The sequence below is a fragment of the Calypte anna genome, chromosome 11, assembly GCF_003957555.1.
Source record: "Calypte anna isolate BGI_N300 chromosome 11, bCalAnn1_v1.p, whole genome shotgun sequence".
Taxonomy (NCBI): domain Eukaryota; kingdom Metazoa; phylum Chordata; class Aves; order Apodiformes; family Trochilidae; genus Calypte; species Calypte anna.
The window spans coordinates 6,360,416-6,381,414 of record NC_044257.1 but is presented as its reverse complement, the minus strand read 5'-3'; the positions used below and the strand labels follow the sequence as shown (position 1 = coordinate 6,381,414).

Genomic DNA, 20,999 nt, shown 5'->3' with positions numbered 1-20,999 from the left:
TTCCTACTGCTTTCTAATTCTGTGGTCACAGAATACCCCATTCTGCAGTCCCTGCACAGATAAGTCTCCCACTGATTTCAATGGGAAATTTGCCGGCATCAGGGATAAAAGAGTGGGCCCCAAGTTGTGTACAATGATGCAACCTGATCCTCCTGCTGTGGAAATTGATGTAATCGCATTCTCGCCCTCCCCCCTTTTCTCAACCCTTCTCCCTCCAAACCCCTGGTGAATCCTGGGGGGCTTCTCACCAAAGGAAAGGAGGATGCAGCTGTGTGCTGAAGCAGCAGGGGAGGGGAGGAGACCTGTTAGAAAAATGTATGAAGGGTTGTATCCTAGATGTAACCCTAGAAAACAGCTAAGAACACAGCCCTGCCAGCCCTGGGAAATGCAGTCACCTGCTTTTGCCAAATGAGCTGATGGTTCCTCTTTGTAGTTGTGACACCAGGACGTGTCCTCCCGCATAGGCTGTAGGGCTGAATTAAAGTGTTCCTGAAGTGAGCAGTCTCCTGGCTGCCTCTGACAGCAGAGGGACAGGGTGAGCTTGTTTTAGGACTCTCTATTGTTATTGTTGGCAGTCCCTGCTTTTCAGCAGTGCTTTTGTGCCCTGGCACAGCACAGGTTGCTTGGGAGTATGGAACCTGGAGAATGCTGAGCTTTGTTGCTGGGTGAGCCGAGAGACCTCTGATGCTTCCCTCTGCTTTGCCTCTTATGTGGGCTTTGGTTTTATTTTTTTCCTTTGGGAATTCTAGGCTCAGCTGAATTTGTTCTGTGTTTTGCGGAAGAAAGAGCTTGTTAAAGAATTCCCTGATGACTTTGAAGTGAACTATTTATTTTCTCTCAAGGGTTATTCAGTGTAGCCATTTGCCCCCTCTCCTCTGTTTTTTTCACCCCAATGTTTCCTGAGCTACAAGCATTCTTGGAATATATTAGTTGTAATGAGTTATGTGGGCATCAAAAGTTTTCTTTGAAACTATATGGCATCAACATCTGTTAGCTCTTAGAGAACAGAGACACAGACAAAGGGGCTGATGGGGGGGAGGGAGGGAAAAGATATTAAATTCTGGAGTATGAAGTCTCCGTCTCAAAGACTCAGGGGGAGGGGAAAGGGAAATCTGCTAAACTCCGAGGCTTTGATGTGGTCCTCTGGCCCTCTGATTCCTTTTATGGGAATGTGCGTGGCAGCCGGTCCCGCATGCCCTGCCCGCCCTGCCCGCAGCACCAATCCTGCCACAGTGCTTGTGACTACAGGAACATGTTCAGTGAAAATACCCTCTGCTCAGTTTTCAGCTAGTGAGATGGGGAGTAGAAATTCCTAATGGCAGTGTTAACTCTTAAGTAAAAAAATAAAATAAATGTTTAGAAGTTGACTTTTTATTTGCTTGTAATCCTCCTGACCCGTGGGTCAACATCAACTGTTCATCTAAATCAGGTTTTTAAATGGTGTGTGTCTGTGGTTTTTTTATTGCCTGTAATTAAAAAACATGTGTCTATTTCTATGTATGCAGCACTGAAGAGCATCCAGGCACAATCACTGATGCTGTACTACTTACAGGAATGTATCAGGACTGGTTCTCCATTTTCTTTTATCTTTTCCTGTGGAGCCTCATAGTATTTGTCCTGCATGCCAGGGAGCAGGGGAGGGTAAAAGGAACCTTTGTCTTTCTTTTCCTCTTGTTGCTTCTAGTTTTAGCCATAATGCCATTGTGCTTCTCTATGACTTCCTGGCCCATTAAAACCCTGACCAGTTATAAAATGATTAGTTGACATACCTGGGCTTTGGGGACAAAGAAGTGGTTTAAAAAGGAATGTGAACCATCTGTTTTGCCAGCACCTCCTGTTGACAGATTTATGGATCAACATTAGCATATGTGTCCAGGGTCACACACCTGTGCTTCCTAACAAGGTAATATTATTTAGCAGGACATGCTTTTGTCCTTAGGATTCAGAGCTTTTTGCTAAGGTGGGCATCAAGAATTCCATTTTACAGTTGAAAAACGAAGGTACAGAGAGATTTAAGTGACTTGCCCTACACCACACAGTGAGTCTGTGGTGGAGCAGTTATTGAATCCAGGTTTCCTCCAGCTGCATAAATAGACGTCATCCATTAGCAGGAAAAGACTTACAGCTATAAACATAATAGAGGAGCATTGATTATCATTCTGGGGGACCTTTAAGGCCTTGTGCTGTATGAAACCTGTGCCATGTAGGAATATACAGGCTATTATTCTCACCACAAGAAAGGTTCAGAATGCAGTGTGTTAAAGCTGTAATGGTCACTGAAGCTGCTGGAAAGAATACCCTTGATTTCAGTGTTTGCATCTTAAATGAGCAAGTTTTTCTGTAGTCATTTTCTGCAGGGTTGTTTCTCTGCATATATACCTCAGTGCACTTAAGTCTGTTTGTTAAAGAGTTTCTTGGTAACCAAATCTATCATAAAAGGAAGTTGAGTAGAAAATTGGTTTTATTATGTCTCTGTGTCCATCTGCCTGCTGTGAAGAAACCCAGGATAAGCAATCTGAAGAGTTAATGAGCTTCTCTGAGCTTGAAGTTAAATGAATATTTGTCCTCTTTCATTCACCTCCTTAGACTTGATCAGTATAATCTATAGGGAAGATGAGATCTTGGGGATATGGGACAGTTGATTTTGCAATTAGGAAAGAGGTTAGAGGAGAGCCAGTACAAAGTAGAGTAAATAACTGAATCTGTAGAGTGAGTTCATTTATCCTTCTGAGGTAGCTTCAAAGTGAATTTAAATATAGCAAAAAGCAGTAATTTCTTGTTTTAGTCCTATTTAAACTCAAAGGTTGATGATCTTTTTTTAGTTGGAGATGGTTGTACCCTTCCATTGGAAAGTAACAGCTGAACCCATAGTTCTATTCAAGTGGTTGCTTTCAATTATTTATTATCGGGTGGAAGTCCTTGAAAAGCTGTCTCATCCAGTCATCTTAAAAAGTAGAAGTCATGATAGCTCCCGAATTCCAATAATAGTGTTAATGGAAGATGCCACTTTGCAACAGCTAGCAAGAGTTTCTAGAAGTCCATGGAATCCAGGGTGAAAACATCATAGAAACTCAAACTCAAAAAGGAAGACCTCATGGGTTTAGAAGAAAAGGTAAAACATGCCTTAGAAGAAACAATGCTAGGCTTAAGCCAAGCCTTAAATGTGTATTGATCTGTTTCTTTCTACATGGTAGATCCTTTAATTCTTATTTGTTTTCACCTGTTTCGTTATAGTGAAGCATGGAATCTATATTTTATCTGTATAAGGTCCTGTGTAGGGAGCCTACTTACGAACAGGGAAGAAAAGGAATCATAGAATGATTGCAAGGGATCTTAGAGATCATCTGCCCCAACCCCCCTGCCATGGCAGGGATACCTCTCATCTAGATAAGGTTGCTCAAAGTCTCATCCAACCTGGCCTTGAGCACCTTCAGGGAGGGGGCATCCACAGCTTCTCTGGGAAATTTCTTCCAGTCTCACCACCCTCACACTAAAGAACTTCCTAAGATCCAGTCTAAACCTACTCTCCTTCAGTTTAAAAGCATTTCCCCTTGTCCTATTGCTGGACACTCCTATAAAAAGTCCCCCTCCAGCCTTCCTGTAGGTTCCCTTTAGGTATTGGGAGGCAGCTATAAGGACCTCCCAGAGTCTTCATCAGGCTGAACAAGGACTTAAAGAGGACACTAATACAGAAATGTATGGTTTGTTTGAACAGGCTTGTGAGGGAGATCTTGAAACATTTTTGAAAGAGAATGTTAATATGAAGTCTTTACTTGCAAATGCAGAAAGAGCCAAATGCATGCCCAGAACACATTCTTATCTTTTGCCTGTAAGTAGTGATCACACAACATTGTGTGCACAAAATGGACAAAAATGTCCATTTTTGTTTATATTTGACTGGATGGATTTGTATGCATGGAAGCTGCTAGCACAGCAAAAGGTCATTTCCAAGTCTGAGTGCAAGCCATTTAATGTTTTGTTTATTTGTTTTATTTTGAGTTTTGAGCCTGACTGTGAAGCTATCTATGTAAGGAATGATGATCACCTCAGATACCTAAGTATCTGCTTTCACCTTTATTGTCATATTTACACATGACTATGGTTCTAGTCCATGGGAAATTTCAAATACCTTAGGGGGAACTAAGTTCCTCCTACATTTTTATTCTTTTTATAAAAAAAGCCTCTTACCTCTTTAAGAGAGAACAAGATTAAAAATAAATGAAAACAGTAATGATGACTGCTTTTGGGTTTGGAAGGGTTTTCTTGAGGCATCTTCAAGAGCCTCAGTTTTCATCTGCTAAGGACTCGCTGTATGAAAAACTTTTTCTCCCACAAGCTGGTTTGAAGCACTCGGTAGCTCCTTAGTGGTTTACAGAGCCCTCAGTCCTTTCGGTGAAAGGCCAAAGGACATCCTTACTCTCTTGAAACTCTATTTGTGTTTTATGTTTGCATCAAGTGTGGAAGTTTGTGCACAGATGACAGAGCATTCTTGTTGGCAGCTGCTGTAAAACAATTGTAGAACCTGCTCCACAGTTACCATGTATCTTATGCCTTGCAGTCCTGTTGTGAAACATATTTCTTCAACTTTGCTCTTGCCAAAATAATGGAACTTAATTCCATCAGTAAGAGAATAAAGAGAGAGGAAATAAAAATGTTTCAGTGAGATGGTTAAAACCAGAGAGGAACATTTTCTTAGTTAACAATTTGGGTTTTTAAAATATATTTTACTTGGGGAAGGTGGTGGTTACAATACCTTAATAAAAACTTCACTGAAACAGGAAATGTGCATATTTTCTGCCAAAAAATGTGGAAAAGTGAATATTTTAAGGCTAAATCAAAGGATTTTAATGAGATGTTTGAAGGAGGAGAGGTAAAGCAACTTGTTTCTACATGAGTAGAGCAACACCTTTTAGAAAAAGGGTAATTAACACAATATTGACTGTGATGTAATAATACAGGGAGTAGGGGGGTTTGAACTTTACAGATGTGCTTATTATCATGCTAACTGACCTAAATCGAAGCTTATTGTTTGATATATCTAATACAGTCGTGGATGTAGCTGTCTCAGCTTACACGAAAACCCAAACTTTATTAACACCAGTTTAGTCTATATGTGGCTTACTAAAACACACACACACTGCCTTCTGTAGCTTTGTCTCCTGTGTGCTAGGTGCTGGGTGTCATTGAGAGAAGCATGAAAGGCAGAGCCAGGACACATAGAGTCATACTGGTGACCAACATTAAAGAAATCATTTGGCACAGGGTCTAGGAGGTAGAACTTGGGAGATGTGACTCCAAATACAACTGTGCAGATCCTGGAAGGTGAGGAATGGGACCTTAACCTTGATGTAGAAGCAGAAAGGGAGACAGTAAAAGTGTAAGAGGAATAAAGTGATGTAGACAGAAGGATGTGTGAGGATTTGGATGACAGCATTTTCAGATAGATGATGAAAAGGAAGTCAATAGCTGGAAGCCCCAGAGTGAGTGTCTGGCCTTTAGTCTCCAGAGATTCGTATCAGTAAAAACAGTGCAGAGTAAAAACAGAGTAGTTTGGGTTGAGGTTGGAGTTAAATAAAATTCCCAGCAATTTGAATTCATCAGATTCTGATTACATGGCCAAGGAGGGAAGTGAGTGACGATTGCCTGACTTGTAACCAGCTGAATAGAAGCCCTGGGGTGTGGGAGCTTTTAAAGATTGTTTTTCTTCCTCATGTACATATGTACTCAGCAGCATTTCTGAGGGAGTTGCACTAATTAACTCTACCCCCACCCTCTTAAATCTGAGCTGAGTAAAGCATCACCTATCAGAATGGGATATATGGGACACGGGGCCTTCCTACCCAGGCCAGGCAGGCAGCTGTTCAGAGGTTTGAAGCAGATGGTTGAGCCTGAATCAGTCATTCCGTATGACTTGTGTTGGTAGATAACAGAGGCCACCTTACTTATCTGGGAAACTCCCAGTGGGTTAGAAGCACTTAGTTAAGATGGGTTCCTGTTTAGCAGCCTGTAGAAAATGGCATGCTGGAATAATTCTTCTATGTAAATGTTTCTTTTCTTTATTCTTTCAAGTGCTCGCTGACCTCACTTGTATAGTATTTCACAGGGTACATCTGGTTTTGGTTGTTTCATGACTCAGTGTTCCAGTTTGAAAATGCAGTGTTGTGATTTAAAACAAGGTGTCAGGACAGTGATATACAGCTACCTGTGACCTAAACGTTGTTGCTTTTCCCGGGCTGGGCTCCTGCAGCTTGCGGGGCACGGGGAGGCCCCTGCGGCCAGGCCAAAGGGCAGAGCCATCCCCTCCAGCCTCTGCTTCCTTTGTGCTCCAGCACGGTTCTCCCCAGGGGCAGCTCTTCCAACCTGCCTGTACCAATTGCTTTCCCCTAGAGCTGCAAGTTATGTCTTACACGTTCACCTCTTTCTCTTGCTCTTGTCCATTTTCTCGGTTTGGGTAGCAGGAGTGGGTGTGTTATTTTATTCACAGAAAGGCAATTTCTACAGGTTATTGGGATAATATTTCATTATGCAGTATGAGCTGCAGTCAGAATTGTTTTCTTTGATGCTTGCTCAGCCAGAATCCTTTTCTCCAAAAGGCACAGGTGTATTTTGGTATTTATCCAGGTTGGACATCTCTCAGTGGTGCTAAAAATAAATATTCAGGTAACTCTCGCAGTTCTTCTGATGGAAGAATTAATGATAATATGATGAATTATTTAGTTTCTTTCCTTTCCCCTTAATTTGTTTCCACTAAAATCCTTGAGTTGCCTACACCTTTTGCAGATACACATCTGTTTACTGAAGATAAAACATGTCATAATCTTACACATGCAGAGGAACACTGATTTAAATGAGTCACTGAATTGTTCAATCAATTCAGCAGTTTCAGGATGGATTGTCAACTTTTAGTGACATTTAACAGTTATGTTATGGCTCAGCATAACAAAACCAGTTTTATAGAATTTGGTAATTTGTAGTAATTTGATTTAAGGCAGAAATTGCATTAAGATACTACTTTAACTTAAATAACTGGGAGGTAGAGAAGGAGTGAAACTAGAATATAAAACATAGTTACTTAAGACCCATGTAATGGTTGAAAATGAGACAATAAGGAAAATAGCTTAATGAATATTAATGCTTTACTCTTCTGTCTTCCACTCTTTTCCATTGAGTTACTTGATGATGTATTTTCCATCAACAAATGTATGCTCATTTTTAAGTGCCACCTTTTGAAAAAAACATAAAAAATATTGACTTGTGTGTTTTGTAGAGGATGAGATTAATGAAATCATTTTAACAGTTGATATTTGATACCCAGATTACTGCTTGCTTTGCTAACATTTTAAGAGATGAAGGCTGCTGGTAGATAGTATTCTCCTCAGAGGTACCCTCTTCAGAGGTACATCACAAGTGGGCTAATTCCTACTCATTGCATATTTGCTGATTTAGAGAAAATGGGTTTTTTCCAAGAGAGCAGGAGGGAGCAGGAATTCTGAGCTTAGTAACAGTAAATATTTCACATTTTGGAAAGAGCAGAGGTGCCATATGTGCCCACGTAGTCACTTCTATCTGTCTCATTATCTGCAAGAGCAGTCAGAGGTGTGAGCTCAGAGCTTCATGGCAAATGATGACATGGGGAATTTTATTTTAAAAAGTGTACTAACTTTTAGAAGGCCCTGGAAAGACCATATTATTGCAGAAATATGCTAACTTATGGTAACATTTAATGTCTTCTTTTTGTTCATTGTCCATTTCTTCCATAATTTTCAAGGCAATGATCATAAATTCATTAAAAAAAATAATTCATTTTTTTTACTGGAAAAAAAAAGCTCAAGAAAATGAAATAGTTTGTGTGACTTGCTTTTTCGTAAGCTAAATCCAGAATGACAGCTTTTATAACAACATTATGCCATGCAAAATTCTAGAATTCTGGGCCAAGTTGCCAGCATTTCTCAAAGCCATTTAGCCTGTAAGTCCTAAGTTTATTTCAGGGTCATGAACAGAACAGTATTTTCAGGTTCTCTGGGCTACCTATCCAGTAGTGTTTGTGAAATCTGATTTTTAGAATGCTGTTGCAGAAATTGATACTGAAGAATGCCTAAGATATACTTTTGTGGCTTAGTTACTTTGCGATAACTAATCTCAAAGAATAACATTTGGACATGTGGAAGGCAGAAAAGAACTTGTGGCATTTTTTCCAAGAAAAAACCTGCTCTCTTTTTTTTTTCTTCAAGAAAATAAAGTGCTTTTACTGTGATAAATGTGCTGAACAATAAAGTTAACAAATACAAGCAGAAATTAATTTTCATGGCTTATTCCCTTATTCTTTTGCTGTACACAAAGGTCCATATTGTCAACTTCACAAGCTGATGCTGAGAATGCTCTGTGCTCTGTGTTCCTGGTATGTTTTTGCTGGTGAAGTTAAACCACCAGGTGTGAAGCACATCAACTTTTTAGGACCGTATCCTTCTTTATTACTGTAGCTATTTGTCAGTGACAGAGAGTGTTTGTGGAGAATCTAGGGAGCCAGACTATAATGCAAGATGGGTGATGTTATGGTAATGCTAAATCCTTCAGAAAGAATGGGAGAAGGCAAAGCATGAGGATAACTGTTATTGCTATGGTTTAGCTGGGTGAGGGATGGAACTGGAAGGATCTGCTAATCAGAGTAAGAATGCTCTTCAGGGACTTTGTAAGTGGTATTAGCTCTGAATCTCACTGATGCCATTTATTAATACCTCAGCAGCATTAGGGAAATGTTTCTTGAGTCTGATATAAGATCATCTGTATATCTATGGCATCTGCTTCTGTGTTGCTTTAAATATACTGAGGCTGACAAAATTTCATTAATTTTGGGACTGACGGATCAGTGTCTGGTATCTGCTTTTCTTGGGTGACCTCTGTCATATGAAAGTTTTCATTTTGTTAGTGGAACCAAGTGATAATATTTCTCTGTCAGTAGTAAAGGGTTTATTTCTCTTTTATCATTTCCTTTTGGAATTTTTTTTAATGTCTTGTTTGATTGACAGAACATCAAAATGCTAAATATTAATATGCTTTGTAAATGGATTTGAATATGAACACTCCTTTTTTCTTTTCTCTGTATAATCTATTCACCTCCATTACATTTTTGTCCTCAGGTATGTCCAGAGCATTGTAAAATAACACCAAATACCATTGCAAATACAGAGATTGACTTCTTTCCCTCAAAACAGCTTCTGTGCTCTTGTTAGTGTTTTACATTAATCCTGATGATAATGAACACGTATTCTGAACAACTCAACACTTCGCATATAGCATATTTGTCATTAATGCTTTTTTTTTTTCTTTTTTTCTTTTTAAACAGGATTTATCTGGGGAAGGCTACAGAGACAGTATTGGAGAGGAACACTTTCATCTAGAAGGTATTTAAAGAACAAAATTTCTTGGTTAATATTAAGGGGTATTGGAGTAAGTCAGTGATAGTGGGAGAATGCAGTTCCTGGTGTATTGATGGGTCATTTCCCTGGCAAAACTGTTAAGATGGGGTCAGGGTACTATTTCTGGATCTTCTACCACTGTCCTCCTAGTATCAGAAAAAGTCACTCAGTTGTATCATAGAGACCAAGATACAAGCTGTTGCACTTATTTTCCAGGCATTTATCTTGGCATTGGTAGCAGTAGTGAAAAGTGCTGTTCCCAGCAGAGGTGGTAAATGCAAGCACTGAAAACGTTAGCACTGAGTTTTGTGATAAGCTGCACACCTTCCTGTATTGCACAAACCAGATGTAGAAACTTGTGCATTATTTTCTTATGCAAACCAGAGACTTACTCAATACATTTCTGCTGAATATGAGTGGAATTATTATTGCCACAGATAACTTCTTTCCAATGCTCACCTCATCTCTTCCTCTGTGACCAGGCCTCTCCTTGCAGTGGAGATGGAATCATTGTGGTGGGAAGGGCCTTTGGGAACCTTGAGCATGGATACTGTATTCTGGGTGCCAGAGAACACATCTGAGGTACCTTGGAACTTCTGTTGGGCAAGTGGGAGTTGAGGAATGGAAGAGATTAACTTGAGGACACTGTTGCTTGTTCTTTTTAAAAAACCAAAGAATGTGAACTTCAGAAACTCTATGGAAAACTCTCAAGTATAGCAAGTGGTTTCATGGGCTTGTGCTAGGTTTACATTATAAGCTAGTGGAAACAATATACCCAGCTTATTTAGAGCAATGAACCATGTGAAGCTTAACTTGGAAACTTCTGTCCTTGTATAATCCAGTCAATTGTTTCTGATGGTAGAGACTTCTGTCTAAACAGAACTCCAACGATTCTTTGTGTGGAGAATGTATGACTTCCAGTTCTGGTTCCTGACTTGTGAGCTGTCTTAGCATACTGTTTCTTAGATCCCATGGATGGATGGGTATCATGTATGTTGTATACAAAAAGTGTTCCCTTGTATGTGCCTGTAACATAGGATCTCAGTTTCAGCTGGTGCTCAGAGGCTACTGTTAAACACAAAAGCAAGATATTCTTACCAGGATGTAGTCAATGTTTGTTAAAAGTGTTCCAGGATTTAACTTTACCACCCTTTTCCTTTCTGCTCATGGTAGGACATAACTCTAATAAAAAGTGGCTTTTTAATTTTTAGTACTATAGGGCAGTCTATTTAACACAGGATATTAAATGTCTGCAAGGTGAATAATTTCATTTTTCTGTGTCCCATTCTACATTTCCTTTCCTCTAATTATTTCTTACTTTGTTGTGTAGAATTGTGTTGCATAGCAAACATAATATCCAATATATATTTCCAAACTAGTCAGCAGCAGGATTGTTTTTATTAGAGTGTAAAACCTTTTAGGCTACTGTAATTTCAGTCAGCAGGTTTACATGATTACTTCTGATGCGTCTCATTTCTTATGAAGCAGCTGAGTAGAGAAGACAAGATTTAGATAGCAGCAGGTGGCCCTTTCTTTGCGTGCTGCCACAGGGGAAGAGCTGTTCTTTGGCATCTTTCCAGTTGGGAGGCAGGTATCTGTTCCCACCCACTGCTTGGGAACATGCATGCAGATTGCCAGGGCTTGGTCTTCATTCCTTCTGCTTTCACATCTCCAGGCTATGCTTTCCATGCTGGAAACTCTGTCAGCCACTTCCCTCCTGAATGGGATATTTGGAGTCTTCTTACAATTACCAGATGCCACTAGCAGCATTGTGTTAAAGCAAGATGCTTTCATGCTTTTTGTATAACTTTGTACTTTTTGCTGGCATAATAATTTTGGATGATTGTGACATTACTTATATTAAAAATTGTGATGTTAGGTTAGCATCAAGTGAAGTTGAAACATGATTTGAGACCTTTGTTAGGGCACAGCTTGAGTTCTGTGTGGCTTAGATACAAGATGACCACTGCAGTAGCTCTTTTCTGCATAGAAATGTTTTGCGTGAAAATGTAATTAATATTTTAGAAAGAATATTTATCTTTCCATCCAAAATAGTTGTTTTGTCTTTATTTTGCTACCTCATAATATTTACATGCATGATGGTGTAACATTGTATGATTATACATTCATGAGTCTAAAATAATATCAACATCACTGATAACTGGACTCAGAGATAGGAAGCTGTAATATACTGAAACATGCTTGATTGGGCTGAACTCACAAAGGACATGAATGGCAACAGAAAGACTTGAACTGAGCTCTACCAAGTCCCAGGCAAGTGTCTCATCAATGAACTATATTCTGTCTTCATAAACGCACAGTAGGGATTGAAAAAAAATGAAAAAGAAACATTTCTCAGATTTGCAAAAAAGCACAGCAGGTGCTGAAGTTCTTCTGGGTTAGCAGAAAGTTAGAGCCTTCATACTCAGAGACTTTATTGCAGAATAAATCTGAGTTCTAATTTAGAAGAGTCTCACTAAAAAGACAAAGTGGCAATAAGAGAAATAATTGAATTCCTTATTTTGCTTTACATAGCCAAGTTCATTACCTTTTTTTTTCTCTTCTTCTCTTCCCCAGCCCACCCCCCAGCTGTCTGAGCAGTACAGATAAAAAGAACTCTCTTTGCTGGATTTAACTTCTGTGTTGTTATGTAAAGCTCGATCAAATCCTTTCGTCTTAACAGACTTAACTGGCCAACAGCAAAAGGCTCGGGATTCTGGGATTAAGATTGTATTTGGTAAGAGGACTGGTGCATTAGTGCTTTCTTTTGAACTATAGAAAGAACAAAGTAAACATCAAAAGCATTAAGCCATGAGAGCGGATTGTTGACTCAATGTCGCTGCATGACAAGAGGTTAGAACTCTATAGTAGTGACTCTGTTTACTGGGTGCCGTGCAGGAAGAAACAGTTTGACCAATATTGTGTATCATATCCAGTACCTGCCTTTGATTTTTCTACTGGCCAAGTCACTAAACTAACTTTTTAACATTTTCTGGTTAGTGTAACCAGTTACTAACATGGTCAGTGATTTCCTTAGATGAGACATCAATGGAAACCTCAGTCTCCTCTTACATTACTCTTACTCTGATTTCCCTCTTCCTCTTCCCTTAATAACTTAACAATTAGGCATGCTGGATATAGATTCTGTAGTGGATTCATTTGCAGCTTTCATTACAAGTTTAGCAGTGCTTTCCCACGGCATTTCAGAGACTTCCAGTTGCCAGACTTAAAAGTACTTGTGCAATCTGCTGTGGCATGACTTCTCTTGCTTGAACTTTCTTATCCAGCAGTTTCTGCACAGAAGGCATCTGCTTCATCACTCTACATGGCAGGATAAAAGAGTTTGCATTTCCTCTTCCTCATCCCTAGATAGATTAGTAGGTCACCAGAACTGAATGACTGGAGGTGGCTCTGAAAAAAGTCACAAAAACTGGCACAGGTGTTGGGAGATATTTTTCATTTAATTTCAGTGGGGAATATAAAATGGCAGGCAGGAATTGAATGTAGCATCAAACAGCAAGTCATTCTTTCATCATGGAGACATGATGATGGCTCTGAAAGGTATCTGCTATTAGTGTGGTCAGTTATGACATCCACATCTTCTCCCTGCTACTGAAGGGCATAAGCAGATTTTTCTATTGACTCCTTCAACAGTCCTGTTCTTGTTGTCCCAAACTTTCACCTCCTTTCTCTGAACCTTTCCACAGAAAGAAGTTTCACAGCTAAAACCTGAAGACCAGTAGAGCTTTCTTATCCTGATTGCTCCATGTCTTTGTGAAGTGGGGTTCCTTCATCTTATCACATCTAGGAACTTTTTGGAGCAGTCCATTTTCTCTCTGCTTGTGATATCTGAACCAGAAAAATCTCCCTCTGATATAGACTGATTGTGGAAAAGAGGCCATTTTCTGCTTGTCTCATTACAAGCTCCTTACCTCCCAGTGGGATATAGCTATCAGTCTACTTCAGCTGTCTTTTGGAGTTTAAGGTGAAGTTCTTAAGCTCAGGAAACCTAACTTATCACCCAGTTAGTTATGTGATAATGTGATTTCTCACACATTTTTTCACTGTTCTTAAAAGTATGACTTAAGTGTTTCTATTAACCAGAAATCTTGCATATCTGTAAGATCAGTCTGGTCCTATACCTGTCAGAGGAGCTGCCTCTTACACTGATAGCAATCTGTTCATTTGTCAGCAGAGGTGATGTCTTGATTATTATTGACTTAGCAGAAGATTGGAGAAGATCCAAGCCTTCCTGGAGCCATATCTGAACATGATTTCCAAAGTCCCACTGAAAACAGTGACAGAGCTTGACCTGAATCAATTAATTTTTTATATGTTTCCCAAACTGGATTCATCCAAATCTTTAGACGTAAGTTGGAACCTCATATGGTACCAGAAAGGGACCAAATTATTCAAATTATTCTGGTCATCTTGTCCATAAATAATACTGAACACCCCAGTGGAGTTCAAAACACATGTTGTTGCTGGAAAAACATAAAATCTGTCGTATCTGTGAAAGAGCTACCTGTACTGCTTTTCACACATCTATAAGACATTATGGAATTTCTGAACCTGCAAGTAAAGCATGCTGTATTTGGCTGTGCAGAAAAATAAATCATTATATTGCTGATTATATGTTTTTCAGATGTTACAAGTATGTCCATTCAGTCTTTCATCTCTTCTTCTTCCACCTAGCATCCAGGGAATCAGTGGTCAAATAGGAGCTGAGATGTGGTTAACAGAGTTTCACCATGTGGAACTGTGTTGTTATTTTTACTCTAGTAAGAACTGATAGGCAAACACAGAACCAGTAGTAAAGAATGAAACAGTGGTTTAAGGCTGCTGAGATTATGCCCAACACTGCCAACTTTCCTGGACCTTCACAGAGCTGCACGTGCTTCCCCCCCTGTATGTGTCCTGGACAGTGAAGAGACCACAGTTGGCTCCCATGTGGGTGCTGCTGAGGTGCCCATGCTCCCCCCTTTGTGGGGCTGGGACAGCAGGGGAGGACATGGGGTGGAGTGTGCCTCCCTCACCCTGCATCAGGGCTGCTCTCATGCAGTGCAACAGAATTCCCTCTCCTCTGTCTCTTGTTCAGGAAAAATTCAGTGAAGAATTCAGTGTTGTTTCTAAAATTGGTAGCTGGAAAAAAATCTGTGGGGTTTTCAGTTCAGAGGGTGGCAGGATATTGTACTTGGGCACAAATTGTTCATAAATTTGTCAGCAAAGGAAAACTTTCTATTTGCCTGTGAGACACTTTTTACTATACTTTGATAATCTCCGAGCTGTAATAAATTGATGTACTGCGTTAGGCTGAGCTATGAATGGGTAAACAAAGGTGGTTATTTCAAACTGCATGCTTCTTTTGGTTACAATAGTTATTTAATATATTTTCTAAAGCTTAAATAATTTTCAGTATATTATCTTCATGGCATTCTGGTGTGTTTATAAGAAAGACATAGACTGCATCCTGAACACAGTCAAGGTTGCCTTATCTCAGAACTGTTGTTATTACCCACCTAGTACTGTTGATGCAGGCATGTTCTTAAACCAAATACCTATTCATCACTCACACTGCAAACAGAGTGGTAACAGTTCTACCTTAAAAGTTCTCTTGTGGTCTGCATTCTGGGATGTTATATGGGAACTCTGTGTTTCAATGACTTGTTGCTAATCCTGTGCTCTTACCGTAGATTTGCTTTGCTGTGTGTATGCTGTGTGATCACCTCAGACTGGTGATCATTTGCTCACTAGCTGTATTTTTGTTTTTTTTTTACTGTCGGGAGGTTTCTTCTATACTCTTTCTTACCACTCAGTATGACATGAAACAGCTCTGAAAATTATCTTCAGCTTCAGGGTGACCCACCAGCACCAGCCTCCGTAGTCTAAAAACCAGCTCATCCCTGCCTAGGCTGGAAGCCGATAAGCTCGGTGCTGGGAGTTGGAATGAGCACCTAAGAACATGAGGGAGGGAAGAAAAAAAAAAAAGCCACAAGCAGTGGAGAGTGCCAAGAGAAAACTGCTTAGTTTGGCAGTTAGAATAAAAGTCACCAAAGAACATGAGACTGGTAGGATTAGCAGAAGTTTTCCTGTGGTCAAGCACAGATCCAGGAAATTATAAGAAGCAGGTAGGCTATTTGCCATGAGTGGGAGGAAAATCTTATGGCATAAGGCACTTAAAAAAAAAAATTAAAAAAATAAAAAATTGTACAAGTCTTTCTTAACATTAGCTGTTCCAGTTTAGGGGGGTTGGCATTTGGATCAGGAGCTTTTACTTCTGGAGCTGCTCTTTGAAGTGCAGCCAGGTCAGTAGTGATGAAAGAGTGTTGCCATCCAATGGTTGTCCATGGCCTGTGTGTAATGGGCTAGTGCTCTCCAGGTGTTTCCAAATGGACCTTTACAGTGTCTAACAGCTTCCATCCATGTTGGCAAGCAGAGCAGAGAAAGGCAGTGAAAAGCAGACTGTTATCTTGCCTTGGAGGGTGAGCTTTCCTCCTACACTGAGCTGCTGCTGTGCAGAGGGCATGTGCTCTGCTACCTGTGCCTTGCTTGCTCCCTGCATGTAGGGTATGGCTCTCTCTAGCTGACAACCTGACAACTTTGGGAGGGTCTCAGTAATCTGACCTCACCAAATTAGTCTTGGTCATTGATTATTTCTCTTGGGCTGTCAATGTTGTGATTCAGAGGAAGGAACTGTAGCATGTGCAGGATATCTGAGTGAGCTGCCCATCCAGCTTAGGCTAGGTAGCAATCACCTGGGGTGGAGAGGAATGCAGGGTGGTGCATAACTCTGCACTGGCTGCCCACTTTGTGGGCATTTGACACCTGTCCAGCCCTCAGCACCATCTGAGGTTGCAGGGTTACAACTAGCCAGGTGTCCTGCTCTCCTGCCTCTGCAGTGGTGACAAATCTGGGTGGCAGGGGCTACCATCAGATTTACCTTGGTAAGTTGATGGATTTGGGTATATCTGTGAGAGACAGCTAATCTAGTGTGTATGGCACTGAGATAAAGCTGCATGACTGTATGTGTTCAGCAGTATAAAAATAATGTACTTGAACTTTGCCCCAGGACATTCACCACCAAGAACAAAGAGTGAAAAATGGGAACAAGTCAGGAGTTTGAAAACAATCCCTCTGGAAACATGATGAATACCAGTGGTTTCATTTATTCTACTTGAAGAACAAAGGCCCTTTTCTACTTTTAATTTCCCAGCAATGATTATTACCAGTTATTTTTCTTGTAGCTTTGACCATAGTTCGTGGAGGTTTTATTAAACATGTTTTTGTAAAGTGAGTCAAAATGCCATTCTTCTCTGATTCTCTTGTGACTCTCTCTCTCTCTCTCTTTTTTTTTTTTTTTTTTTTTTTTAACCCATGTGAAACGTGAGCATATTTTCAGGCAAAGATTTCCAGGCTAGATAATACTCTCACGCTGGTGTTCATGGAATTATTCTAGTTTTGTGCTTTTGTAATTGGAAGAAGTTTGGCCCTTGCTATTTCAGAAGACAGTATATTTGTTTCTAATACCTTGCCTTTACATGAAACATTACTTTAGTTTTTAAAAACGTTGAATACTGCATTTCATAGGCAGTATGTCCTACTGCAAGTCCCAAATATTCCTTAAGTTTCCAGTTCTCTTGAGTTTGACTTGACCTTGACATAGTCAGGCAACTGAGTTTTAGAGTCCCACATAGTCAGGCAACTGAGTTTTAGAGTCCCTTTGCTGGGTTTTTAGTAGCTTTCTGCAATAGGCTTTTGTTTAGATCCTGTGGGCATATTCCTGTAAGGCCCTGCTCTCTGCCTGTGGAGATTTCATATTCTGGAGTCTCTCATGCGAGGATACAGTTCATGGTAGGATGCAATAGTTCTTGCATTTCTGGGGTTGGATTTAGGAGCCATTCTTATAGATGGCCAGATAGATGTAAAGCTAGATGGAAGCCTGAACCTTTGGGCTGGAGAGTTGAGACACAACAACCTGCTGAACCTTACAAATCCACAAGCATGTACATGCAGACTTAGAGGCAATTTTGGTGCAAAGCATATTGCTTTTCCAGTTGCTGTTCCACATTTGAAGTGTGTATCAGTCAGGGTGCTTTTGTGTGCTTCGACTCCACTTCTGCTGCAGTAGCTACAGAAACCCAAAGTTTTACCTCACCAGGCAGAACAAGTGCCCTTTGTTACCTAGACAGATTACAGCTTTTTCTAAAGTCTGCTCTTCATAAAAGCCCAGCTTGAACAGTGGAAATTCTGACTTGCCTCAGATACTGAGGAGACTTTTATAGTTTCAAGTAGCTCCAGGGTTATATTTTAAAAGTTGAATTTCATCACATGTTTCAAGTTTGGTGGAAAGAAAAAAAAAAAAAAAAAAAGCCATGATATTTTTAGCAGAAAAAAGTCCCCACACACACCTTTTTTCTTAACAGATGTTTCATCTCAATCATATCCAAACCTCAAAGCACAAGTAGCAGTCAACCTTATTCTCCTGAGGAAAGAAAAGATAAAATGGCATTTGTTTGGAAGAGGTGGTTGTGTTTTGTTTTGTTTTTTGTAACCACAACTAGTTTGTGAGTAAAAGCAAATAATAAGTGCAGCACTGTGGGGTTGTGGAAATGAACCTGAAGCAACATTTCTGCTCTTGAAAGAACTTGGACTCCAGCTGCTCTTGTTAGATGGAAAGTCCCAACCCCCAGCCTACAAAAAAAAAAAAAAAAAAAAAAAAGCCAAAAAAACCCCCCCAAAAACCCACCAAAAAACTCCCAGTAATCAGGTTTTTCTTGCTTAATAAATCTGATCCAGCAATCCAGGTGCTTTCACCAGTAAAATGTCATACGAAGCACCCAACTTTATACCAAAAAAAGTTTTAAGACTGTAAAGGTAACAAAAAGAGAGGAAAGGAATAGTAGTTGTAAAACAAAATATCCAGAAGTAAAAGAGCTGCTTCCTGAGGAATTTTCATAGGGCTCTGGAGGAGCAGAGAACTTTGCTGTGCCTTGCAGCCAGTCCAGTCCTGGGGCTTGGCGCTGGGCAGGGAGTGGCTGAGGGGAGCCAAGGCAACCCTGAATCCTGGGTGCAAAAGCTTTATTTAGGAGGGAGTTAAAGTGCCTCTCAGAGATTTGGAGGCACGAAGCTGAAGTGTGATGCTGCAGCCCCTTTTTTGTTCTGTTTTGTTACTCTCATGAGCCTTTATAGCGAGTGGAGCCATCTGGGTGTGGAAGAATATTCTTGGCAGATGTTTGTTGAGGTACAGCCTGCTCTTTCACAGCTGCAGGGCCCTCAGAGAGCTGCCCTGAGCACCCACCACCTGCCCTGTCCCAGGGGCCTCTGTCCCTGCAGGGCAGCTGCCTACCCCCACTAGCAAGTAAGGATTGCCACCCAGATTTCCAGACATTAGGTTTGAATGAAAAACAATGACACTGATGCTGCAGGGTTTCCCACTAAAGGGGTGGCTCCAAGTGGGAAGCTCCATGAGTTGTGAAACACATGGGCTTTCTAGAGCAATGGGAAGGGCTGGTTCCTCCTGCAAGCCTGCTGCAAACTCTTCTCTCCTGCAGTGTGAGTGGTACCCAGCACAGCAGGTTTCTGCTCTGATATGTTAGGCTGTACTGGAATTATTAATTATGATGAGCAGCTACCTGCAATTGCTCTTTGGGAATTGTTTCTTGTGGTGAGATTCTGCATGCTCTCTACATCTTAAAGAAGGTTTTGAGGTCAAGCCTTGGTGACTTTTATTTCTCTGCATGTTTTGCAGTATGTGATATGTTACCTTAGTACCACTCCTCACCCATGTATAAGTATGAAAAGGGATGGAGATATGTTTGTGTGCACACACACAGATGCTGGACTATTAGTCATATTACTTTTCAGTTGTCTTGTGGATCTCTCTCTATACTCCCTCCACATCTCTAAGTAAGATGTAGGGCTCTGAGGATGGGAATGCTGAGCCTGTCACTCTATATTAACTATGAGAGTGATGTCAGATATGCAGCTGATTCATCACAGCCAAAATAATGTCACAGTACAGGTCCACAACATTGCTCTCTATAAAAGGCTAGCTTTGCAAGGGTCAGAGCGACATCTTTCCTCATGGGAAGCACTTCTGATTAAATGAATCTTACAGTTCATATACCCTTAGAGGCCCCATTATCATAGCAAAGGTGGTAGAAACATGATTTTCCCATTGAACGTCTAAGTTAGATAGGAGTGAGTTGATATCAAAGCCTACATTATTAATAACATTACCTACTCAGCCTTCATTTGAATAAAGGCTTATGTAGTGGCTTTTTTTTTTTCTTCTTGTGAATCTTGGAGGGGAAAAAATCTGAAGAGGCAAAGAAAATTTAAGACAGAAAGAAAATTGAATTCTCTGTGACATGTTATTTTGATGTTAAGTCTATGTGAAAAAATTAATTCTATGTGAACATGAAAATCTGCAATTTATACTCAGATGGGATTTTTTAAACGCAAAATTGTTACCAGTTACTGGCCAAAATCCATGTATGTCCATCTTTTGAGAAGAGAGGTCTTTATTCTTTTGCTATAAGTTCCAAATAATCAGTTGGTGTCCGATCTGTCACTGTTCAGAAACAGAATCCAACACTTGGCAGGCCCATTCAGGGCTCCAGGGACACATAATGCTGTTAGAAAGTGGTAACTGGTCCATATGACAGTGACAGTTTTCACTTGAGAAGTACTTACCCATGTTAAATGATACAGATAGTTATAGCAGATTGCATTCTGTTAATGTGGCTTTTGATATACCCACTGATCAAACACAAATCTTGCCACTACAGGTATCATCCTGAACTATACTGACCAAAGCTTATGGAGATTCTCTCTCCCCTCTCTCCTCCCCCTCCATTTTTTTTTGTTTTTTTGTTGTAGTTTTTTTTTTTGTTTGTTTTTTGTTTTTAAGATAGGGGAGGAAAGCAAGAAACCATCTTCTTTGATCTCTGATGAGGAAGGGAAAAAAATACTGTTCTGTTCAGGCTTTTGGCTAACACAACAAACAGTGTTTAAAATTTAACTTTGCTTAATTAATTAGTGATTCTGTTTAGTGCTGTCTGATCTTCATCCAAAAGGTATTTTGAAGCTTGAGAACTGAACATCAAAGTGTATTGGGTGAAGATGGTCAAGTAAGTCATTTAATCTGGCAGTTGCTGTTGATGAAATACAGCCAGTTGGGGAACTAATTGGGAAAGGGAATCATAATCTGGCAAATTTCAACAAACTCCTTCCCTTCAGCAAAATCACTCCAGAAAGAGTGTGAGAAATCTAGGTTTATTGTTTAAGCATGTATGAGTTACACCCTAGCTAGCAGAGAGAGTGCATATTGTCCTTTGTATTTGCATCTTTTGTATAAATACTTTTTTTTTTTTAAGGAGATAGTAAAAAAATTAAACCCAAAAAAGAACAAAAACACACACACACAAAACCCCACAAACAAACAAACCCAAAACACGAGATCTAGACAGAAGCCTCATGATTCTGTATCAAGAATTGGAAATACTTGTATTTATGTGTGTCAAATTATTGGGGTTGGCAACAGGAACTGAAGCTTTAAGGGAGGTCATATTGCAAAGACCT

At 40.1% G+C, this 20,999-nt stretch overlaps 1 protein-coding gene across 2 annotated transcripts in view; it reads left to right on the top strand.

Annotated features, from left to right (window-relative positions):
- NKD1 (NKD inhibitor of WNT signaling pathway 1) overlaps window positions 1-20,999 on the top strand; it is a 94,871-nt gene that overhangs the window by 51,689 nt on the left and 22,183 nt on the right. For both annotated transcript variants that reach the window (XM_030457777.1, XM_008501302.2), the window contains one exon: window positions 9,344-9,401. In XM_030457777.1, coding sequence (XP_030313637.1) covers window positions 9,344-9,401 — 58 coding nt within the window. The remainder of the gene's footprint in view (window positions 1-9,343; window positions 9,402-20,999) is intronic.